This window comes from Symphalangus syndactylus, chromosome 9, assembly GCF_028878055.3.
Source record: "Symphalangus syndactylus isolate Jambi chromosome 9, NHGRI_mSymSyn1-v2.1_pri, whole genome shotgun sequence".
Lineage (NCBI taxonomy): Eukaryota > Metazoa > Chordata > Mammalia > Primates > Hylobatidae > Symphalangus > Symphalangus syndactylus.
In genome coordinates this window covers 58,051,048-58,073,976 of record NC_072431.2, presented here as the reverse complement: position 1 = coordinate 58,073,976, position 22,929 = coordinate 58,051,048, and the positions used below count along the sequence as shown (strand labels likewise).

The 22,929-nt window shown below is 41.8% G+C and overlaps 2 protein-coding genes and 1 pseudogene across 12 annotated transcripts in view; 2 read left to right on the top strand and 1 right to left on the bottom strand.

The window, feature by feature from the left end:
• Window positions 1-12,135, top strand: part of LOC129489601 (cytochrome P450 3A5) — a 32,562-nt gene extending 20,427 nt beyond the window's left edge. For all 3 annotated transcript variants that reach the window (XM_055292468.2, XM_055292470.2, XM_055292469.2), the window contains 3 exons: window positions 7,454-7,680; window positions 10,083-10,245; window positions 11,925-12,135. In XM_055292468.2, coding sequence (XP_055148443.1) covers window positions 7,454-7,680; window positions 10,083-10,245; window positions 11,925-12,020 — 486 coding nt within the window. In that variant the 3' untranslated portion in view covers window positions 12,021-12,135. The remainder of the gene's footprint in view (window positions 1-7,453; window positions 7,681-10,082; window positions 10,246-11,924) is intronic.
• Window positions 1-22,929, bottom strand: part of ZSCAN25 (zinc finger and SCAN domain containing 25) — a 119,499-nt gene that overhangs the window by 75,385 nt on the left and 21,185 nt on the right. For 3 of the 9 annotated variants that reach the window (XM_055292441.2, XM_063646250.1, XM_063646247.1), the window contains exon 7: window positions 12,759-12,854. The exons of 3 other annotated variants lie outside the window; for them this stretch is intronic. In XM_055292441.2, coding sequence (XP_055148416.1) covers window positions 12,802-12,854 — 53 coding nt within the window. In that variant the 3' untranslated portion in view covers window positions 12,759-12,801. Of the gene's footprint in view, window positions 1-10,103; window positions 10,229-10,249; window positions 10,412-12,016; window positions 12,855-22,929 lie in introns of those variants that run through there. 3 more of the 9 variants (XM_063646245.1, XM_063646246.1, XM_055292439.2) reach the window with 3 other exon arrangements.
• Window positions 21,679-22,205, top strand: LOC129489625 (ADP-ribosylation factor 6-like; annotated as a pseudogene).

Genomic DNA, 22,929 nt, shown 5'->3' with positions numbered 1-22,929 from the left:
TGCTAAGTAAAAAAAAAAAAAAAGAGTGTGGAGCCAAGATGGCCAAATAGGAACAGTTCCAGTCTACAGCTCCCAGTGTGAGCGACACAGAAGACGAATGATTTCTGCATTTCCAACTGAGGTACTGGGTGCATCTCACTGGGGATTGTGGGACAGTGGGTGCAGGACAGTGGGTGCAGTGCACCAAGCCTGAGCCAAAGCAGGGCGAGGCATCATCTCACCCGGGAAGCGCAAGGGGTTGGGGAATTCCCTTTCCTAGGGGTGACAGACAGCACCTGGAAAATCGGGTCACTCCCACACCCTAATACTGTGCTTTTCAGATGGTCTTAGCAAACAGCACACCAGGAGATGATATCCCGCACCTGGCTCGGAGGGTCCTACGCCCATGGAGCCTCGCTCATTGCTAGCACAGCAGTCTGAGACTGAACTGCAAGGCGGCAGCGAGGCTAGGGGAGGGGTGCCCACCATTGCTAAGGCTTGAGTAGGTAAACAAAGCGGCCAGGAAGCTAAAACTGGGTGGAGCCCATTGCAGCTCAAGAAGGCCTGCCTGCCTCTGTAGACTCCACCTCTGGGGGCAGAGCATACCCAAACAAAAGGCAGCAGAAACTTCTGCAGACTTAAATATCCCTGTCTGACAGCTCTGAAGAGAGTAGTGGTTCTCCCAGCACACAGCTTGAGATCTGAGAACGGACAGACTGCCTCCTCAAGTGGGTCCCTGACCCCCGAGTAGCCTAACTGGGAGGCATCCCCCAGTAGGGGCAGACTTTCACCTCACACAGCTGGGTACTCCTCTGAGACAAAACTTCCAGAGGAATGATCAGGCAGCAACATTTGCTGTTCACCAATATCCACTGTTCTGCAGCCTCCGCTGCTGATATCCAGGCAAACAGGGTCTGGAGTGGACCTCTCACAAACTCCAACAGACCTGCAGTTGAGGGTCCTGACTGTTAGAAGGAAAACTAACAAACAGAAAGGACATCCACACCAAAACCCCATCTGTACGTCACCATCATCAAAGACCAAAGGTAGATAAAACCACAAAGATGGGGAAAAAACAGAGCAGAAAAACTGAAAAATCTAAAAATCAGAGTGCCTCTCCTCCTCCAAAGGAACACAGCTTCTCACCAGCAATGGAACAAAGCTGGTTGGAGAATGACTTTAACAAGTTGAGAGAAGAAGGCTTCAGATGATCAAACTACTCCGAGCTAAAGGAGGAAGTTCGAACCCATGGCAAAGAAGTTAAAAACCTTGAAAAAAGATTAGATGAATGGCTAACTAGAATAACCAATGCAGAGAAGTCCTTAAAGGACCTGATGGAGCTGAAGACCACGGCACGAGAACTACGTGATGAATGCACAAGCCTCGGTAGCCGATTCAATCAACTGGAAGAAATGGTATCAGTGATGGAAGATCAAATGAATGAAATGCAGCAAGAAGAGAATTTTAGAGGAAAAAGAATAAAAAGAAAGGAACAAAGCCTCCAAGAAACATGGGACTACGTGAAAAGACCAAATCTACATCTGATTGGTGTACCTGAAAGTAACGGGGAGAATGGAACCAAGTTGGAAAACACTCTGCAGGATATTATCCAGGAGAACTTCCCCATTCTAGTAAGGCAGGCTAACATTCAAATTCAGGAAATACAGAGAACGCCACAAAGATACTCCTCGAGAAGAGCAACTCCAAGACACATAATTGTCAGATTCACCAAAGTTGAAATGAAGGAAAAAATGTTAATTGCAGCCAGAGAGAAAGGTCGGGTTACCCACACATGGAAACCCATCAGACTAAGAGCTGATCTCTCGGCAGAAACTCTACAAGCCAGAAAAGAGTAGGGGCCAATATTCAACATTCTTAAAGAAAAGAATTTTCAACCCAGAATTTCATATCCAGCCAAACTAAGCTTCATAAGTGAAGGAGAAATAAAATACTTTACAGACAAGCAAATGCTGAGAGATTTTGTCACCACCAGGCCTGCCCTAAAAGAGCTCCTGAAGGAAGCACTAAACATGGAAAGGAACAACTGGTATCAGTCACTGCAAAAACATGCCAAATTGTAAAGACCATCGAGGCTAGCAAGAAACTGCATCAACTAACAAGCAAAATAACCAACTAACATCATAATGACAGGATCAAATTCACACATAAAAATATTAACCTTAAATGTAAATGGGCTAAATGCTCCAGTTAAAAGACATAGACTGGCAAATTGGACAAAGAGTCAAGACCCATTGGTGTGCTGTATTCAGGAAACCCATCTCATGTGCAAAGACACATATAGGCTCAAAATAAAGGGATGGAGGAAGATCTACCAAGCAAAAGGAAAACAAAAAAAGGCAAGGGTTGCAATCCTAGTCTCTGATATAACAGACTTTAAACCAACAAAGATCAAAAGAGACAAAGAAGGCCATTATATAAAGGTAAAGGGATCAATTCAAGAAGAAGAGCTAACTATCCTAAATATATATGCACCCAATACAGGAGCACCCAGATTCATAAAGCAAGTCCTTAGAGACATACAAAGAGACTTAGACTCCCACACAATAATAATGGGAGACTTTAACACCCCACTGTCAACATTAGACAGATCAACAGGACAGAAATTTAACAAGGATATCCAGGAACTGAACTCAGCTCTGCACCAAGCGAACCTAATAGACATCTACAGAACTCTCGACCCCAAATCAACAGCATATACATTCTTTTCAGCACCACACCACACCTATTCCAAAACTGACCACATAGTTGGAAGTAAAGCACACCTCAGCAAATATAAAAGAACAGAAATTATAACAAACTGTCTCTCAGACCACAGTGCAACCAAACTAGAACTCAGGATTAAGAAACTCACTCAAAACCGTTCAACTACATGGAAACTGAACAACCTGCTCCTGAATGACTACTGGGTACATAACAAAATGAAGGCAGAAATAAAGATGTTCTTTGAAACCAATGAGAACAAAGACACAACATACCAGAATCTCTGGGATACATTCAAAGCAGTGTGTAGAGGGAAATTTATAGCACTAAATGCCCATAAGAGAAAGCAGGAAAGATCTAAAATTGACACCCTAACATCACAATTAAAAGAACTAGAGAAGCAAGAGCAAACACATTCAAAAGCTAGCAGAAGGCAAGAAATAACTAAGATCAGAGCAGAACTGAAGGAAATAGAGACACAAAAAAACCCTTCAAAAAATCAATGAATCCAGGAGCTGGTTTTTTGAAAAGACCAACAAAATTAACAGACCACTAGCAAGTCTAATAAAGAAGAAAAGAGAGAAGAATCAAATAGATGCAATAAGAAATGATAACGGGGATATCACCACCCATCCCACAGAAATACAAACTACCATCAGAGAATACTATAAACACCTTTACGCAAATAAACTAGAAAATCTGGAAGAAATGGATAAATTCCTCGACACATACACTCTCCCAAAACTAAACCAGGAAGAAGTTGAATCACTGAATAGACCAATAACAGGCTCTGAAATTGAGGCAATAATTAATAGCTTACCAACCAAAAAAAAGTCCAGGACCAGACGGATTCACAGCCGAATTCTACCAGAGGTACAAGGAGGAGCTGGTACCATTCTTTCTGAAACTATTCCAATCAATAGAAAAAGAAGGAATCCTCCCTAATTCATTTTATGAGGGCAGTATCATCCTGATACCAAAGTCTGGCAGAGACACAACAAAAAAAGGGAATTTTAGACCAACGTCCCTAATGAACATCGATGCAAAAATCCTCAATAAAATACTGGCAAACCGAATCCAGCAGCACATCAAAAAGCGTATCCACCATGATCAAGTGGGCTTCATCCCTGGGATGCAAGGCTGGTTCAACATATGCAAATCAATACACGTAATCCAGCATATAAACAGAACCAATGACAAAAACCACATGATTATCTCAATAGATGCAGAAAAGGCCTTTGACAAAATTCAACAACCCTTCATGCTAAAAACTCTCAATAAATTAGGTATTGATGGGACACATCTCAAAATAATAAGAGCTATGTATGACAAACCCACAGCCAATATCATACTGAATGGACAAAAACTAGAAGCATTCCCTCTGAAAACTGGCACAAGACAGGGATGCCCTCTCTCACCGCTCCTAGTCAACATAGTGTTGGAAGTTCTGGCCAGGACAATCAGGCAGGAGAAAGAAATAAAGGATATTCAATTAGGGAAAGAGGAAATCAAATTGTCCCTGTTTGCAGATGACATGATTGTATATCTAGAAAACCCCACCGTCTCAGCCCAAAATCTCCTTAAGCTGATAAGCAACTTCAGCAAAGTCTCAGGATACAAAATCAATGTGCAAAAATCACAAGCATTCTTATACACCAATAACAGACAAACAGAGAGCCAAGTCATGAGTGAACACCCATTCACAATTGGTTCAAAGAGAATAAAATACCTAGGAATCCAACTTACAAGGGATGTGAAGGACCTCTTCAAGGAGAATTACAAACCACTACTCAATGAAATAAAAGAGGATACAAACAAATGGAAGAACACTCCATGCTCATGGGTAGGAAGAATCAATATTGTGAAAATGGCCATACTACCCAAGGTAATTTATAGATCCAGTGCCATCCCCATCAAGCTACCAATGACTTTCTTCACAGAATTGGAAAAAGCTACTTTAAAGTTCATATGGAGCCAAAAAAGAGCCTGCATTGCCAAGTCAATCCTAAGCCAAAAGAACAAAGCTGGAGGCATCACGCTACCTGACTTCAAACTATACTACAAGGCTACAGTAACCAAAACAGCATGGTACTGGTACCAAAACAGAGATATAGACCAATGGAATAGAACAGAGCCCTCAGAAATAATGCCACATATCTACAACTATCTGATCTTTGACAAACTGGACAAAAACAAACAATGGGGAAAGGATTCCCTATTTAATAAATGGTGCTGGGAAAACTGGCTAGCCATATGTAGAAAGCTGAAACTGGATCCCTTACTTACACCTAAAATTAATTCAAGATGGATTAAACATTTAAATGTTAGACCTAAAACCATAAAAACCCTAGAAGAAAACCTAGGCAATACCATTCAGGACATAGGCATGGGCAAGGACTTCATGTCTAAAACACCAAAAGCAATGGCAACAAAAGCCAAAATTGACAAATAGGATCTAATTAAACTAAAGAGCTTCTGCACAGCAAAAGAAACTACCATCAGAGTGAACAGGCAACCTACAGAATGGGAGAAAATTTTTGCAACCTACTCATCTGACAAAGCGCTAATATCCAGAATCTACAATGAACTCAAACAAATTTACAAGAAAAAAAACAACCCTATCAACAAGTGGGCGAAGGATATGAATAGACACTTCTCAAAAGAAGACATTTATGCAGCCAACAGACATGTGAAAAAATGCTCATCATCACTGGCCATCAGAGAAATGCAAATCAAAACCACAATGAGATACCATCTCACATCAATTAGAATGGTGATCATTAAAAAGTCAGGAAACAACAGGTGCTGGAGAGGATGTGGAGAAACAGGAACACTTTTACACTGTTGGGACTGTAAACTAGTTCAACCGTTGTGGAAGTTGGTGTGGCGATTCCTCAGGGATCTAGACCAAGAAATACCATTTGACCCAGCCTTCCCATTACTGGTTATATACCCAAAGGATTATAAATCATGCTGCTATAAAGACACATGCACACGTATGTTTATTGCAGCACCATTCACAATAGCAAAGACTTGGAACCAACCCAAATGTCCAACAATGATAGACTGGATTAAGAAAATGTGGCACATATACACCATGGAATACTATGCAGCCACAAAAAATGATGAGTTCATGTCCTTTGTAGGGACATGGAGGAAGCTGGAAACCATCATTCTCAGCAAACCATTGCAAGGACAAAAAACCAAACACTGCATGTTCTCACTCATAGGTGGGAATTGAACATTGAGAACACATGGACACAGGAAGGGGTACATCAGACACTGGGGCCTGTTGTGGGGTAGGGGCAGGGGGGAGGGATAGCATTAGGAGATATACCTAATGTTAAATGACGAGTTAATGGGTGCAGCACACCAACACGGCACATGTATATATATGTAACAAACTTGCATGTTGTGCACATGTACCCTAAAACTTAAAGTATATAAAAAAAAAAATCCAAAAACCTCAGTGGCATCTAATGATAAGCATTTATTGCTCACAAGACCGGATAGTGAGCTCTGCTGATACTGACTGGACTCACTCTGGTCTGGCTGTGGTCTGACGGAGCCTTGCCCTGGGGGCGCGATGCAGGCTGACTCAGCTCTCCCCACACCTGTCTCATGTTCCAGTCAGGTAGCCACTGGCAAAGAAGCCAAGCTAGGAACCAGGGTATCTGACTCCTGAGCTAAACTCTAACCCTCTACAATATTGCCTCCCAAATATAACACCAAGTGCTAGGTACGTATCATCCACAGTTTTCAGACTTCTGCCCAAACTGGGATTCTTTTTGGTGTGAAGAGACCTGGCCTGTGGGGCTGACCCTGGTGTGGCAGTGAGGCAGACACAAAGGGATGTTTACATCCAGCCCTGAATATTACAGTCCAGCCCTGAAGCAACAACTAGGAGACTGTTCCGAAAGGAGGGGATGGGGCTGGGTGTGGGGTTCTATTCTCTTCATAACTTTAACTAGAACTCAAATTGTGTACCTTGGTAGCATCCAATCATAAATTTATTTTGTTGTATTTGTGATAGAAAGGAACAAGTTTATCCTCAAATTTATTTATTTGTTTATTTATTTATTTGAGACAGGGTCTGACTCTACAACCCAAGCTGCAGGGCAGTGGTGCAATCTCAGCTCACTGCAAACTCTGCCTGCCAGGCTCAAGCCATCCTCCCGCCTCTGCCTCCTGAGTAGATGGAACTACAGGCGCAAGCCACCACACCCAGTTAGTTTTTGTATTTTTTGTATAGATGGGTTTTCACTATGTTGCCCAAGCTGGTCTGAAACTCCTCAAAAGAGTTACCAAGCAGGACTCTGCAACCAATAATCCTTGTGTGAAGAGGGTATTTGCTCTTTTCCCTGTTTTTCTTTCTTGGTACAGATGTGTGACCTCTTTTTGAAAGGTGATAGTGACTTTGGTGTATTTTATTTGGTGGTAATGGTCATAGCCCATTAATCACACTTCTTCCCATGAGAAAGAAAAACCACTACATGGTCATGCTAAGGATTTCAGTCCCTGGGGTGAGGATGGTCCTGAATATCTCCTACATTCATAACTCCTCCACACATCTCAGTAGGTCACTGAGCACATCAATGGACATGACAGTTATTAAAATACTTCATGAATACTATGATCATTTACCAGTATGGGTTATTCTCTGGAGCTTCTAATACTTCAGTCGTACTGCATGGACTCAGTTGAGAGTTAATTCAAAATCTCAAATTACCCAAATTTGTTTCTTTCTTTCCAGGCACCACCTACCTATGATGCCGTGGTACAGATGGAGTACCTTGACATGGTGGTGAATGAAACACTCAGATTATTCCCAATTGCTATTAGACTTGAGAGGACCTGCAAGAAAGATGTTGAAATCAATGGGGTATTCATTCCCAAAGGGGCAATGGTGGTGATTCCAACCTATGCTCTTCACCATGACCCAAAGTACTGGACAGAGCCTGAGGAGTTCCGCCCTGAAAGGTACAAGGCTCCAGGGAAATGGAGCTCACCCTGAGCCAGGCTGGTTCAAGCACATTCTGCCTCTCTTAATCTACATGACAATCGTGTGATTGTACAATCATTTGCTTGTAAGTCTTTTTATCACAAAAAACGTGATAATTATCAAACTTTACAAGCCACAGACTAGAAAAAATGAAACTACAGCCATCCACAGTCCCAGCACAAGATGAAGATCATCAATTATGTCCCTGTGGGCATTTTTCTATGCCTGTATAGATTTTTTAAAACTAGAATGGTATCACTTTTTATTTGGTTTGAATTGCTGCTTACTTAACAGGAAACTATCCAATGACATATACTACTATAAATATATATATATGTATATATTGCATATGCCATAAACCATTTAACCATGATGTTATTTCAGGTGTATAGGCTTTTTATTCCTTTCTGTTTTTTCTATGCTGTGCCCTTTAGCTCTCTGAATTTAACAGCAACTTTAAAACATGCTTCCACATTCCATTTGCTTTCAATGTTACTTGCTATTTCCTCTATGGTAATTTTAAGAGTGCGGGCTGAGGTCCTGAGAAGTCCTCATCCCTAACAGTTTAAGCCACTTCACTGAAGACACAAGACAGCACAGGTCCTGTCTGTGGCTGCAGTCCTGTGCAGTTCCCTTATACTCACAGTAGACATCTCACACACTCCTCCTTGGAGGTGTCTTGAGCATGCTCTTCTGGGAATTCAAGGACAAGGTCAGGCCTTAGGCAAAGCATATGGTTGGTGTTTTCCCATTATTGTATTATTAAGCAAAATTTAGAATGAAATTTTTAGGGTACTGGCTGGTGATTTAGGATGCTTGGGATCTAGACTTTCATTAGCCCCTACCTGCAAGTTTGCTGATGGGAGGAACCTTGTCTTGTTGGTCATGGTGTCCCTAGTGCTAGCATGGAGTCTGCACATAATACTTGTTCACAGAGTAAGTCAGAGCTGACCAAGTTCTCTGTTTTCTGGAGTAGAGGACTTCTATGTTTCCTGCAAGCTCAGCACTTCCTCCTGTGGCTGCACTAATACGAAATCAGACATCACTCACTGTACTTCACTTTGAATCACTCAGTCACCAAAAAGATAGTGCTTGCCATGTGTCAGGAACTTGGCCAGGCAGGGAGAAATAAATATGATTTATATAAATCTAAATCATATGATTTATATAAATCTAAATCATATGATTTATATAAATCTAAATCATATGATTTATATAAATCTAAATCATGATTTATATAAATCTAAATTATAGGATTTATATAAATCCATAAATCCGTATGATTTATATAAATCCATAAATCCATGATTTATATAAATCCATAAATCCATGATATATGTGTATATGTGTGTGTGTATATATATATTAGAGAATGTCTGACATATACACAAGTATATTGTATAGACACCAGCCTACAGAATAGTTTTTGTGCATCTCCATATATCTATCACTGGTTCCAACAGCCATCAATCCATGTTAGCTGCCCCATCCAAATGCCACCACCACCCTCCTCCTGACTATCATGTTATTTTGAAGCAATAGCCTGTAAATATTTCAGAATGCTCTCCAAAATATAAAGACTCCTGTAAAAACATATAACAATGCCATTATTACTTTCCTCGAATCAACGTTTTTTCCTTACTATAATCAAATATTTAGAAATCAAATTTGAATTAAACATGGGTCAATCTTCAAAGAATTTATAGCCTAATGGAACAGATCAAGGAAAGCAGTGATGACACTACAGTAGGGTAGCATCATATGCCCATGTAATTTATTCGACTTAAACTATCCTGTAAGGGTGTGGGGGAGAAAGAGAGGAAGAGATGGAGAGAAGAACAAGGAAGAGAAGGAGGAGAAGGAAGCAGAGGAGAAGGTAGACGGGGAAGGTGGAGAGGAGGAGGGGGGAATTAGAAAAAAAGAGATGACAGGAGAAGGAAAGGGAAAAATAACAACTTGAAATAGCACAAGACATTTTCTCCTTCTCCTTTCTCAATGAGCATGTGACCAACATAAGTGTGAGTTGAGGCAGGAATCTACTTTTCCATCCATCAGTCTTATCACTTATGTGCCTTTTATAGTGTGAACACATCACCACCCTGAATACAATTTTAGTGTTTAGAGATAAATATTATTTGCAACAATATTCATCTCATCTCAAGAAACGCTCCTATAGGGTATGGAGAATGGAAAGGACCTGTAGGTTATGATTATTATAACGAAATAACCAAAGCAAGATTTCAATGACCAGCCCACAAAAGTATCCTGTGTACTACTGGTTGGGAGGTGGAGGGGGGTGGTTCTTAAGTAAGAACCCCTAACATGTAACTCTGTGGTTTTTATGTTTCATTAACTTTTTAATCTACCAATATGGAACTAGGTTCAATAAGAAGAACAAGGACAACATAGATCCTTACATATACACACCCTTTGGAACTGGACCCAGAAACTGCATTGGCATGAGGTTTGCTCTCATGAACATGAAACTTGCTCTAATCAGAGTCCTTCAGAACTTCTCCTTCAAACCTTGTAAAGAAACACAGGTCAGTACACTTTCTGACGTTTTATTAAGAATTTTTTTAACTGGAGGGTATATATTTTTTAAAAGAATATGCATGTTTATCTTTTAATAATTCATTCTATGGGCCAAAGAACCTATTTGGATCCATCTTTGATCATTAAGGATGCTTCAGTTCTGGACTTCGAAACCTGTAGCATTAAGAACATCATGTAAAGTCAATGCAGATTAGCATGACATGATTATGTGCAGTCTCTTTGAACCTGAGTAAGTTTAAATTCAGTTTCAAGTCAATTGGAAAGAAGAAGTGTTTTGCACAATCATTAAGTGCAATGATTACCTGGCTGTGACTTAAATGGTGTTCTCCATCACCAGAACCTACAGAAGCTCTCTCATGACAGTGGTTCTCAAACCACTAGCTGTATATTGGAATCACCAGGGAGCTTTAAAAATTCATGATGCCTGTGACATCTCAGAAATTCTTAACTAATTAACCCAAAGCGTGACTGGTTCTGTTACACTGTCAGGTGTACCCCGATAAGTTCTCACGTGAAGCAAAGGTGGAGAATGACTAATTTCAGGCATTTCTGGTGGATATGAAGGACTACCATAGAGCAGGGCTATCCTTACTGCTTGACCTTACATTCCAGGTGATACATTTATAGGAAGATTTAGAATCTTTTCTCTGAAGAAGTTAAAGAACAGATGTCATTGATTCATATTAAGCAACAGCCTATAAGTCTTATTTCCAGGACCGGTGTATTTAATATGCAACTCTACCCCTTAAGTACACTTTGTGCTTGGGAGAGGAGGAGGATGGAGATGGTTGCCATCTTATCTATGGCTTCAGGGCAGCTGTGTAGCTTTCCTATGTGTGTATTCAGGCAGGAGGCTCAGCCCTGAGAGAAAGTGGGCCTCTGGCACACCTGGGACAGGAAAGATATTCCCTGGCAAGCTCTCAGGCATCTCAGGCTGGCGCTTCTTTGTATCCATGGCAACTTGCTTTCCCCTCACTGAACTGAGATCAGAATGTTACTCTGTTGGTGGCTCCCCCAACAGCGAAGGGGTGACTCAGTGACAATAGTGCTGGAAGTATGAATCAAAACACTGTACAACTTGAGAACTTCCCCATTTGCACTATGCTTGGAAGCCAGAGGAGATGTTAAAAAGCAAAGAATAATTCTTTCTGAAGACCTTTCCCATCATTGCACTTGATGGGTTCAACTGGGAGGGGTTACTAGACTCTGGAAGTTGAAAACTGCCCACATAATTAAACTGTACAACAACTACTCAGGATTACCTTGCAAGTTTTAACCTATAAAAATTTAACTTTATATGGCACTTCCAAAATAGTTTGCCATAATACCTACTAATCTAGATTTAATTTTTAAAACTCATCCTTTTTACTTAAGATTTAAATTAAAAAAAAAAAAACACAAGTCCACAAGAATTTGTCTCAGGCCTGGCACAGAGTCGGTGCTCCATAAATATTTTGTTAAATGATGGATGGTGAGTGCTTTTACTATCCAGTCTTTACCCAGCTTATAGATTAAGTATGAAGAATCCAAGATACATGGTGTTGAGAGTCGTTTTTATATGCTTGCAAAGCATTTTTGTCATTCATGTATTTTTTCTACTTTGCTTCCATCTTTTCTTCTCTCACTTCATTTATTAATTCTCCATATGCTTGTTTAACTATTGTAGATCCCCTTGAAATTAGGCATGCAAGGACTTCTTCAACCAGAAAAGCCCATTGTTCTAAAGGTTGATTCAAGAGATGGAACCCTAAGTGGAGAATGAGTTATTCTAAGGACTTCTACTCTGTTCTTCAAGAAAGCTGCGCCCCAGAACACCAGAGATTTCAATTTACTTTGTCAATAAAACCTTGAAATAAAGATGGGCTTAATCTAGTGTACTGCATGAGTAGTTGGTGATTTTGTACATTCATTGAGCTCTCCCAGTGTCTGTGTAGAGTGTTGTGCATTATGTAATATAAAGGAGGTGACCAGATAAGTGACAGATAGGTAGACTCAGCTTCTCTGCTTCTCATAGGACTATCTCTACCCACCTCTAGTTAGCATTGTCAACTCCTCCTGAGCTCTCATCAAAGAATAAATATTTCTCAACAATTTGATCCATAATTTTTAAGAAAAATAAGAATTATCATGATGACTCTAATAGTGACATTTATATCACATGTTTTATTTGTAATATTCTATAATAAATTTTATATTAAGCGAAGTGATAAAATCCCCTTTACAAAAATATTATCTGATGCCGTCCTGCACACTAAGAGAAATCTATAGAACTGAATGACTGAATACCAACAAATAAACATTATTTATCGTTGTAATCACTGTTGGTGTGGGGCCTTTGTCAGAATTCCAATTTGATTATTAACATAGGTGAGAGTTAATCTACTGTGACTTTGCCCATTGTTTGGAGAGAATATTCAGTTTCATTCTGCCTTCTTTGAAGAACATATTTTTTGTAACACTCAACGAAGCACTTATCATATTAGTTATGATTTATTTTTACCTCATCTCCCCTGACATTTCTGGAACACAGGAAACATGTTTTCTTATACGTCTTGCATTCCATCTTCACCTCCCAATTGTCTTAATGCAATGAACACTGAATAAAAAATGGTCAGTTGGTCAGTTGACTGGGCAGCATGTCTAAAAGCACTATTCATTTTCCTTTTTTATTCTTTCCTTTCCCCTCCTTTTCTGAATACTAAAGCCATTAGGTGGGTTGCAGCCATGTGGTAGCCACACATTAAGGTGGAGGAGAGAGTCATGGTGGCTCCAAGTCAGATTCCAAGTGTGCTGGGGAAGGCGTCCACATGGAGGGGCAGCCTGACCTGGAAGCGGGAGCCCAAGCAATCAGAGAAGGGGTCCACATAAAGGTGTGGCCTTCAAGAGCAGCCAGAGCCTAAATAGGGCCTGGAGAACCCACATGAGGTAAGGAGGGCATCCATGAGTGGGAAGGGATGGGTGAGAGTTGGCTACATAAAAGGGATTGATCACATAAGTAAATAAAGTATACTGGAAGCCAGGTGTGTCACTTTTGCAGAAAAGAGTCATAGATTCAGAAAGGGAGGAAGCTAGCATGAATCCTATGGCATTAGATTGGAATGGATGGATCAGTGTACATTCATACTTTTCTAGATAGATGGATAGATAGACAGATGATAGATAGGTAATAGATAGTTGATAGATAATTAGATGTAAATATAAGTGTATGTGTGAGCATGCGTGTGTGTGTGTGTGTGTGTGTGTGTATAAAACATATATTCCCTACTCCGCTCCACTAATAGGGCTAGATAACAATGGCATTTCAATAACAATGAATACACTTAGTGCCTAGATCTTGGCTTATGAATATCATTTTCCACTGAAGGGAACCAGAGCTTGTTAGAGAAATGGCTGATGCCAGGGCTAGGACTAAGAATGTTTAAGATGAGCCCAGGATACTTTTTGTGCCAGGAAGTAAGAAAACGCTCAAATGGTTTCTAAATGGTATTTGGAAATTATTTCTAAATGGTATTTCCATATGACTTCCAAACAATATTTTAAAAACCTAAAGACTCCACCAAAGAACTATTAGAACTGATAAACAAATTCAGTAAAGTTGCAGGATACAAAATCAACGTACAAAATTGGTAGCATTTCTATATGCCAGCAGGGAACAATCTGAAATAAAATCAATAGCCGCAAATAAAATTAAATAACTAGGAATTAAGTTAATCAAAGAAGTGAAAGATCTCTACAATGAAAACTATAAAACACTGATAAAAGAAATTGAAGAGGACACAAAAACACAGAAAGATATTCCATGTTTATGTATTTCAAGAATCAATATTGTTAAAAATGTCCACACTACCCAAAGCAATATAGGGATTCAATGCAATCCCTATCAAAATACCAATGACATTCTTCACAGAAATATTTTTTTTAATCCTAAAATTTGTGTGGATCCACAAAAGACCAAGAATAGCCAAAGCTATCATCAGCAGAAAGAACAAAACTGGAGGAATCACATTTACCTGACTTCAAAGTATACTACAGAGCTACAGTAACCAAAACAGCATGGTACTGGTATAAAAACAGACACATAGACCAGTGGAACAGAATAGAGACCCCAGCAACAAAGCTACACATCTACAGTGAACTCATTTTTGACAAAGGTGCCAAGAACACAGACTGGGGAAAAGAAATGCAAACTATGCATCCAACAAAGGTCTAATAGCCAACATCTATAAAGAACTTAAATTTACAAGAAAAAAAAACATTAAAAAATGGGCAACAGACATGAACAGACATTTTTCAAAAGAAGACATACATATGGCTGACAATCATATAAAAAAAAAGCTTAACATCACTGATTACTAGAGAAGTGCAAATCAAAACCACAATAAGATACCATCTAACACCAGTCAGAATGGCTATTATTAAAAGTCAAAAAATAACAGGTGTTCGCAAGGTTGTGGAGTAAAATAAACACTTATACACTGTTGGTGGGAGTGTGAATTAGTTCAACCATTATGGAAAATAGTGTGGCAATTCCTCAAAGACCTAAGGACAGAAATACCATTTGGCCCAGCAATCCCATTACTGGGTATATATCCAAAGGAATATAAATCATAAAGACACATGCACACATATATTCACTGCAGTACTACTCACAATAGCAAAGATATGAAATCAACCTAAATACCCATCAATGATGGACTGAATAAAGAAAATGTGGTACATATACACCATGGAATACTATGCAAACTTAAAAAGAAATGAGATCAGCCAAGTGTAGTGGCTCTCGCCTGTAATCCCAGCACTTTCAGAAGCCAAGGTGGGCAGATCACGAGGTCAGGAGATTGAGACTATCCTGGCCAACATGGTGAAACCCTATCTCTACTAAAAATACAAAAATTAGCTGCGTGTGGTGGCACGTGCCTGTAGTCTCAGCTACTCGGGAGGCTGAGGCACAAGAATCACTTGAACCCAGGAGGCGGAGGTTGCAGTAAGCCAAGATCGCGCCATTGCACTCCAGCCTGGCAACAGAGCAAGATCATCCCCACATTCTGAAGTGAACCTAGCTCTGGGGCCAGGCTTGATCGTCCTCCTCAAAGCCGGCCCGCTCCTGGCCTTGGCTCCTGCTGGGTGGGCTTCTGTGGCTCCAGGCACTTGCCTCAGGAATGTCTGCAGTGAAGGTCTCATGTCTGACCCTCCTGACCTCCTGAGCTGAACTCAACCTGTCCCACTATGTGTTCTCTTTTTTCAAATAAAGAAAGGTCTGTTACACACATGGAAAGGAAAGAAAGGAGACCAGACCTGGCATTGCTTCTCTGTGAGTGAAGAACATGCAGGAAATTGGCTATCATAATCCTTAGGAATGTGCTTCTCCACTCATTGACTTGGGAAAGGAGACAAATGAAGAAAGGCCTCATAAAAATGAGTTCATGGTGGGAGGAGTTATATGCAGTTTCCTATCAATTACGGTAATACTCAGGCTACAAAGGGTGTGGAGGAGGAAAAAGAATTACTCAGAGGGTCACAACAACTGCCTTCTAGGCCAAGTCCCTCTCATTTCTAGCCACTGACTCTGCTCCAGTCAGTCTGAAATTCCCCACTCTACCAAATACACCATGCTTTTAGTCCCCCTCATGCTGTTCAGGCAGCCCAACATGCCCATTTCTATCTATAAAATTCCACTTGTCCTTCAAGGCTGAGATCAAATATCATGCTCTTCATGAAGCCTCCAGTGTCCCAGGCCAGAGGAAGGTCTTCCTTCCCCTCCAGAGCTCCCCAGAATGCAAATTCTGTGATAGCCCTTTTCATGCTCTGCTTGGCATCAGTCAAGTGCACCCCAAATGCTACCGCAAACAGGACTGTTTGTTCTTAAGTTGTACAAAAGATCCTGTTTATCTAAATAAGCCCATCCACAGAAGAATCTATCACAGCACCTGGTGTAAAACAATGACTCAGTACAAGTGTGCTGCTATAGCTAATGATGGTGATGGTGACACTGATGACAAGGACAATGACAGCAAACACTGGAGAAAGAACACTGATGACCTTCTCCCAGAGATTTTGCCTTAACCCATTCCCTTTGTCTCCTTGATCCTGATCCCATCCAAAGAAAAAGAATTAAGTGTGTGCTTGGTCAGAGCCCAGGATCTCACTGGCCCCTATTTTATGAAGGGTAGTGTGCCTCACAGGGTCAGCATCTGAGATGAAGCTTCCTTCCTTCTAGCCTGGCCCTGAACAGTCTTCTGCTCGTGCATCCTCTTGGAGTCCCCATTTGGTATCTGGTCTCCAATCTCCCTCCTGCACAGTGTGCCTGAACCCACAGGTCTTCAACTCAGATGTGGGGCTGAGAGCGGGGAACAAGGCAAGCCTACACGATCTCGCAACTCCCTTCCCCAGTGACCTCTATGATGCAGGTTACTGGGTGCAGCTCAGAGACTACTACAGTGGGACTGAGAGCCCCATCTGCTGTTGCTCCTTGGGCCATCGGGGTTGGGATGATTGGCAGGGTAAGATTCAGCCTTTCCTGGGTCTCTGGCCATAAAACCACAAAAAACTCAACAGAATCTCACCTCAAGCCTGTGAAAATCGTATGAAGAGTTGATACCAACATGAAGAAATGTTCAATATGCATTTGCTGTAATGGTGAAGAATATAATGATTTGGCCCCATGGAAAAAAAAATGAACAAGAAAAAAAACAAGAAGAAAAACAAAGAGGGGCAGCAATGGGTAAATATGAAAGACCTTCACCTAACCTTGCTCTATGCTGGTTTTTAAGGAGACTTTCTGGCTCACAGTCTTCTAAAGTCCAATGGAGTACATAGGGTAAGATGATCCTTCTCTTATGGCAAACGCCTTTCTAGATGGGCACCGGTCTTGGCCTGCAGGCTGCCTGCTCAGGGGTATAGGGAGAGGAACATTCCCTTTCTCATCCTGCACATAATGCAACTATAAAAGGTTCAGAAGCTTAGTCACTCTTACAGACGTGGAAGCATAAACTCCATCCTATAAACACCAGGATTTTTATTTCTACTTCAAAAATAAATTGTTTTGAAAAAAACAAAAAATAACTTCATTACCTACATTAAAAAATCGTTATTAAGGACCACTAATGGGGAAGTAGAAGTATCCTCAAGAATAATGAGAATAATAATAATATCTCCTATGTGGTCCTTTCCAAGTTCCACAATACTTTCATGCCCATACTGTCTCTGTTCAACTTGGATGCCTTCTTCACACCACAGACCACAGGTACATCCATTTAACAAAACAGTCTGAGCTTGAATGACTAGTATGTACCAAGCACCATTCTAGGTAGTGTACCTAGCACCATTCTAGGTACCAAGCACCATTCTAGGTATGTACCAAGCACCATCCCAGCAAAAAAAGCAAAGTTTCTACTTCCACACAGCTGAAGTTCTAGGGCATGTGGTAGAACAGGAAACAAAAACAAATTTGTAATATGTCAGATAATGGTAAGGGCTACAAAGAAAAATAAATCTGGGTAAGAAAATAGAGACTGATGGGGAGTGCTACTGTAGAAGGGTTATGTTCCAATTGTCTACTGCTATGTAATTAAACCACTCATACTTAGTGGCTAAAAACAATAGGATGCATTTATTTTCGTTCACATTTCTGGGGGTGACTAGGCTGAGCTTGGCAGTTTCCCTGTAGGGTCTCTCACATGGTTCCAGTCAAACAGGGGCTGGAGCTGGAGTCATCTGGAGGGTTCCTTCTCACCTGACTGATGGTCGGTGCTAGGCGTCCACTATGACCACAGTGAGGACTGTTGCTGGAATACCTCTGTACAGCCTGTCAATGTGGTGGGGGCTTCCTCCCAGCATTGCAGCTCTGTTCCAAGGGCAAGCATCCCACCTATCACCTCTTATGACCAAGCATCACTGCCTTCACATTTAATTTGTTAGAAGTGAGTCACTTTGGTCAGTTTCAAGAGGAGAGGAACTGGACTCTTAACTCTTGGTGAAAAGAGTGTCAAAGAATTTGCAGACATGTTTTAAAAACATGACAGATAGTTAGAGAAGGTCTCTCAAAATAGGAACTCACATGAAGAGAAGGAGAAAGTTGTGTAAAGGGCTTGAGAAAGTAGCTTCTAGGCAAGGAGAACAACAAGAGCTAAAAACAAAGGTGGGAACGTGCCTGGCATGATCAGGAAGAACTGTCAGGTACGGAAGGACTTTGTTATTCTGAGAGGAGAAACCTTTGGAAAGCTCCAAACAACATGTAAAACCATCTTAGTTATATTTTTAAAAGATTATCTGGTTCTTGGATAGAGAAGAGAGTATGCAGAGGAAAGAGTAGAAGCAGAGGGACAGCTGACAAGGTCTAGGGAGAAGACAATGGATTGGACCTGAAGCCTTGGAGGGAGTGGGAGTTGTCCATCTCTGTCTATATTTTGAAAGTAGGGCCAACAGGATTTGCTGATAGCTTAGATGTAGGGTATAAGAGAGTGACATCTAGGCTTTTTGGACTGAGCAACTAGGGCATTAGAGGGTCCATTCATTAAGATGAGCAAGAATTAGGTTTGGATGGTGGGAGGAGAATGAAGAGTTTGGTTTTGTGGTGGTAAGTTTGAGATGCCTACTTGATCTTTAAGTAAGTAGTTGTGAATATGAGTTAGAACTCAGGGGAGAAATCTACAATCCCCTGGAATCAAATAGCTCCTGGAGATGGGAGTCAAGGACGGGAGGTGATATGGTTTGGCTGTGTCTTCACCCAAATCTCATCTTGAATTATAGTTTCCATAATCCCCACATGTTGTAGGAGGGACCCAAAGGAAGGTAATTGAATCATGGGGGTGGTTACCCGCATGCTGTTCTCATGATAGTGAGTTCTCACAAGGTCTGATTATAAGGGCTTATCCCCCTTTGCTCCGCACTTCTTCCTGCCGCCATATGAAGAAGGACATGTTTGCATCCCCATCAACCATGATTGTAAGTTTCCTGAGGTCTCCCTATCCCTGAGGAACTGTGAGTCAATTAAACCTCTCTCCTTTTTATAAATTACCCAGTCTTAGGCAGCTCTTTATAGCAGCATGAGAACAGACTAATACAGGAGGTAAACAAAGACTTCTACCACCTCTCTCCTCCCAATCTCTATGAAAAAGCTCTCCTGCCACCTTCTGAAGAGACTGCACTTTTTGACTAGGAAGAGAAAACATGAAGCTCTTGAGTTTGCTACCATTTCCTGGTCTCTGGCCACTCAGATGATAGAACAGAGCTACGGCTAGTGCATGTGGCAGCAAACTATTTGCTCTTCCTGAAAGCCAAATTGCTCCTCCCAAGTCGCTCTGCTTCTCAGGGCACAACACATATACTACCCAAGCATTTCCATCCTCCCTCTCCCATTAGTTTAAATTCTGTGACAAAGAATATTGCCTGTCTTCCCAGCTTCATAGCCAATTTTTATGGAAATTTTTTATCAAAACATATTGATCCTGGGAATGCGCTGGACAAGATGGCTCTCTGGAAGTATATCTTTCCCTGAGATCTTACACAAAATAGGCAGGACAGGAATTCAAAATTGTGAGAGGCCCAAGTGAATTTATTTGGCTTGGAGAATTTCTGGCAAGTGAATTCAGTATAATTGCAATTGGTGGCTCAACAAACAGCTAGAGATCATTGCCTATGACGAGAGAAACAAGATTTGCTGATGGTTTGGATGTGGGGTATGAGAGCAGGAATCATATCATTCACTAAAATAACGGAGAGGCCAGGTGCGGTGGCTCACGCCTGTAATTCCAGCACCTTGGGAGGGCAAGGCGGGTGGATCACCTGAGCTCAGGAGTTCAGGACCAGCCTGATCAACATGGTGAAACCCCGTCACTACTAAAAATACCAAAAATTAGCCAGGCTACGGTGGGCGCCTGTAATCCCAGCTACTCTGGAGGCTAAGACAGAAGAATTGCTTGAACCTGGAAGGCAGAGGTTGCAGTAAGCCAAGATCGCACCATTGCACTCCAGCCTGGGCAACAAGAGCAAAACTCCGTCTCAATCAATCAATCAATCAATCAAGGAGAAAAAGATTTTGAGGGTGGGAAGAAAACAATGAGTTTGGTTTAGTGTGTGATGTATGAGATGCCTATTTGACCTTTAAGTAGTTTTTGTTTGAGACAGTGTCTTGCTCTGTCACCCTGGCTGGAGTATAGTGACACAATCTTGGCTCACTGCAGCCTTGACCTCCTGGGCTCAAGCAATCCTCCCACCTCAACCTCTTGAGTAGCTGGGACTACAGATGCATGCCACTATGCTCAGCTAATTTTTTAACTTTTTGTAGAGATGGGGAGTCTCATTATGTTGCCCAGGCTGGTCTTGAGCTCCTGGGCTCAAGTGATCCTCCCACCTCAGCCTCCCAAAGTGCTGGTATTACAGGCAGGAGCTACTGCACCCAGCCTAAGTAAGTAGTTATACATGAGTTAGAATTCACAGGAGAAATCTACAACCGACTGGAATCTGGCTTTCCCCCACTATGCCACTGAAACTGCTCTCACCATAAGTGCCTTCTAATTGCTGAAACAAGTAGAAATCCAGGTCTTTCATTCAAATATTTACTGTCTCCTACTATGGAGTAAAGAGCCTGTAATTGGCTGCACTGCCCTTAAGTGGCCCTTGCTAAGGGAAGGTTAGTCTACACCCAAAGAGAGGCTCTTTGTGATGCAGAGGCATTGTGGCAGGGACCTGTCTGACAGGAACCCAAAGCAGCAGTGCTGGAGCCAGGCTGCCTCCACCGGAACCACCTAGCTTGCTTGCTACAGAATTGCAGGCCCCTGCCCTGAGATTAGACTTCAACAGCTCTTGACTCTGCTTGACAATACTACATTTACCCCCAAGTGATCTCTAGTAAAACTCCTTTGTTTTCTAGGAACTAGGTGGAGACTTTAAACTCCGCAGGAAACAGGTCCAGTCCATGGAGTTCCAGTCCTTCTCTCATAGCTAAAATATCTAATTGACATACTATCCTGAATGCTAAGAACAATGATTCTCAGCTAAAGTCGATTCTGCCTCCCCCAGGGGACATCCAACTATTTGCTCTTCCTGAAAGCCAAATTGTTCCTCCAGAAACATCTTTGTTACAGCCGGCAGGTGCTGCTGGCATCTGGTAGGTTGAGGCCAGGACTGCTGCTAAACATCCTACAATGCATAAAACAAACAGGACAGCCGGGCCGCGCCTCAGCAGGGCGGTGGCTCCCTGCGCATACTCTGGCCCCAGGTGGCAGCGGCAACTGGAGGAATCAAGTTGTGCGGTCGGTGATGCCCGAGTCAGCGACAGGCCTGGGCCTCTGCCCTTAGGAGGCAACTCCCAGGCAGGCCGAAAAGGCCGGGAGCCTTTGTTTCGGTTTCGCGGCGGCGGCGTTGTTGGCTGAGGGGACCCAGGACACCTGAATGCCCCCGGCCCCGGCTCCTCTGACGTGATGGGGAAAGTGCTATCCAAAATCTTCGGGAGCAAGGAAATGCGGATCCTCATGTTGCGCCTGGACGCGGCCGGCAAGACAACAATCCTGTAAAAGTTGAAGCTGGGCCAGTCGGTGACCACAATTCCCACTGTGGGTTTCAACGTGGAGACAGTGACTTACAAAAATGTCAAGTTCAACATATGGGATGTGGGCGGCCAGGACAAGATCTGCCACTCTGGCAGCATAACTACACTAGGACCCAAGGTCTGATCTTCATAGTGTACTGTGCCAACTGCCACCGCATCGATGAGGCTCACCAGGAGCTGCACCGCATTATCAATGACCGGGAGATGAGGGACGCCATAATCCTCATCTTCGCCAACAAGCAGGACCTGCCCGATGCAATGAAACCCCACGAGATCCAGAAGAAACTGGGCCTGACCCGGATTCAGGACAGGAACTGGTATGGGCAGCCCTCCTGTGCCACCTCAGGGGACGGACTCTATGAGGGGCTCACATGGTTAACCTCTAACTACAAATCTTGATGAGCACTGTCCACCCATCCCCTGGAAGGAGAGAAATCAAAAACCCATTCACAGGATTATTGCCACCATCACCTCTTTCAATTGCCACTTTTCTTTTGAATTTGAACTCTGGAGTTACTGTTCTACAGTTTGGCGGGAGAGGGCTTGAGGGTTTTCTCTTTTGTTTCCCTTTTTCCTTTTTTTTTTCTTTTTTTTGGCTTTGCGTTAGGATGCTCTGATATTTGACATGAACACAAAGTTGCTAGATGCTCTTGTTGACTTCCAGTAGATGGGATGGGGGAAATACAGCAGTTCTTGGTAAAATCCTTTGTAATAATAGTTTGATTTTTTTTATTTCGAGAGAATCTTGCATTTTCCTATGCATGCTTTTTTCCTTTTTTGCCCAGTTTCCTTATCACTGCTGTAGATGGCTTATTTTGCATTCATGCAGACTATGTTGCAAGTCTGTTTCATCTAGTAAACTGAAAATTATTGCTTAATCAAACTGTCATTTGTCTTTTATATTTAAGGCCTTTCCCCCCTTCCTTATGAGTTCTAACTTAGTAATTTCAAATGTGACCTTTTATATCTAAGACCAGTATAGTAAACTTAGCCCACAGGGGCAAATGATGAGTAATATCATTGTAATGTGTTCCAGTTGCACCTCAGTATGTTAAACAGGTAATGCAAGAAGTTCTCTGAAATGTCAGCAAATAAGTTCTGAAACATACATCATGCATGAGTA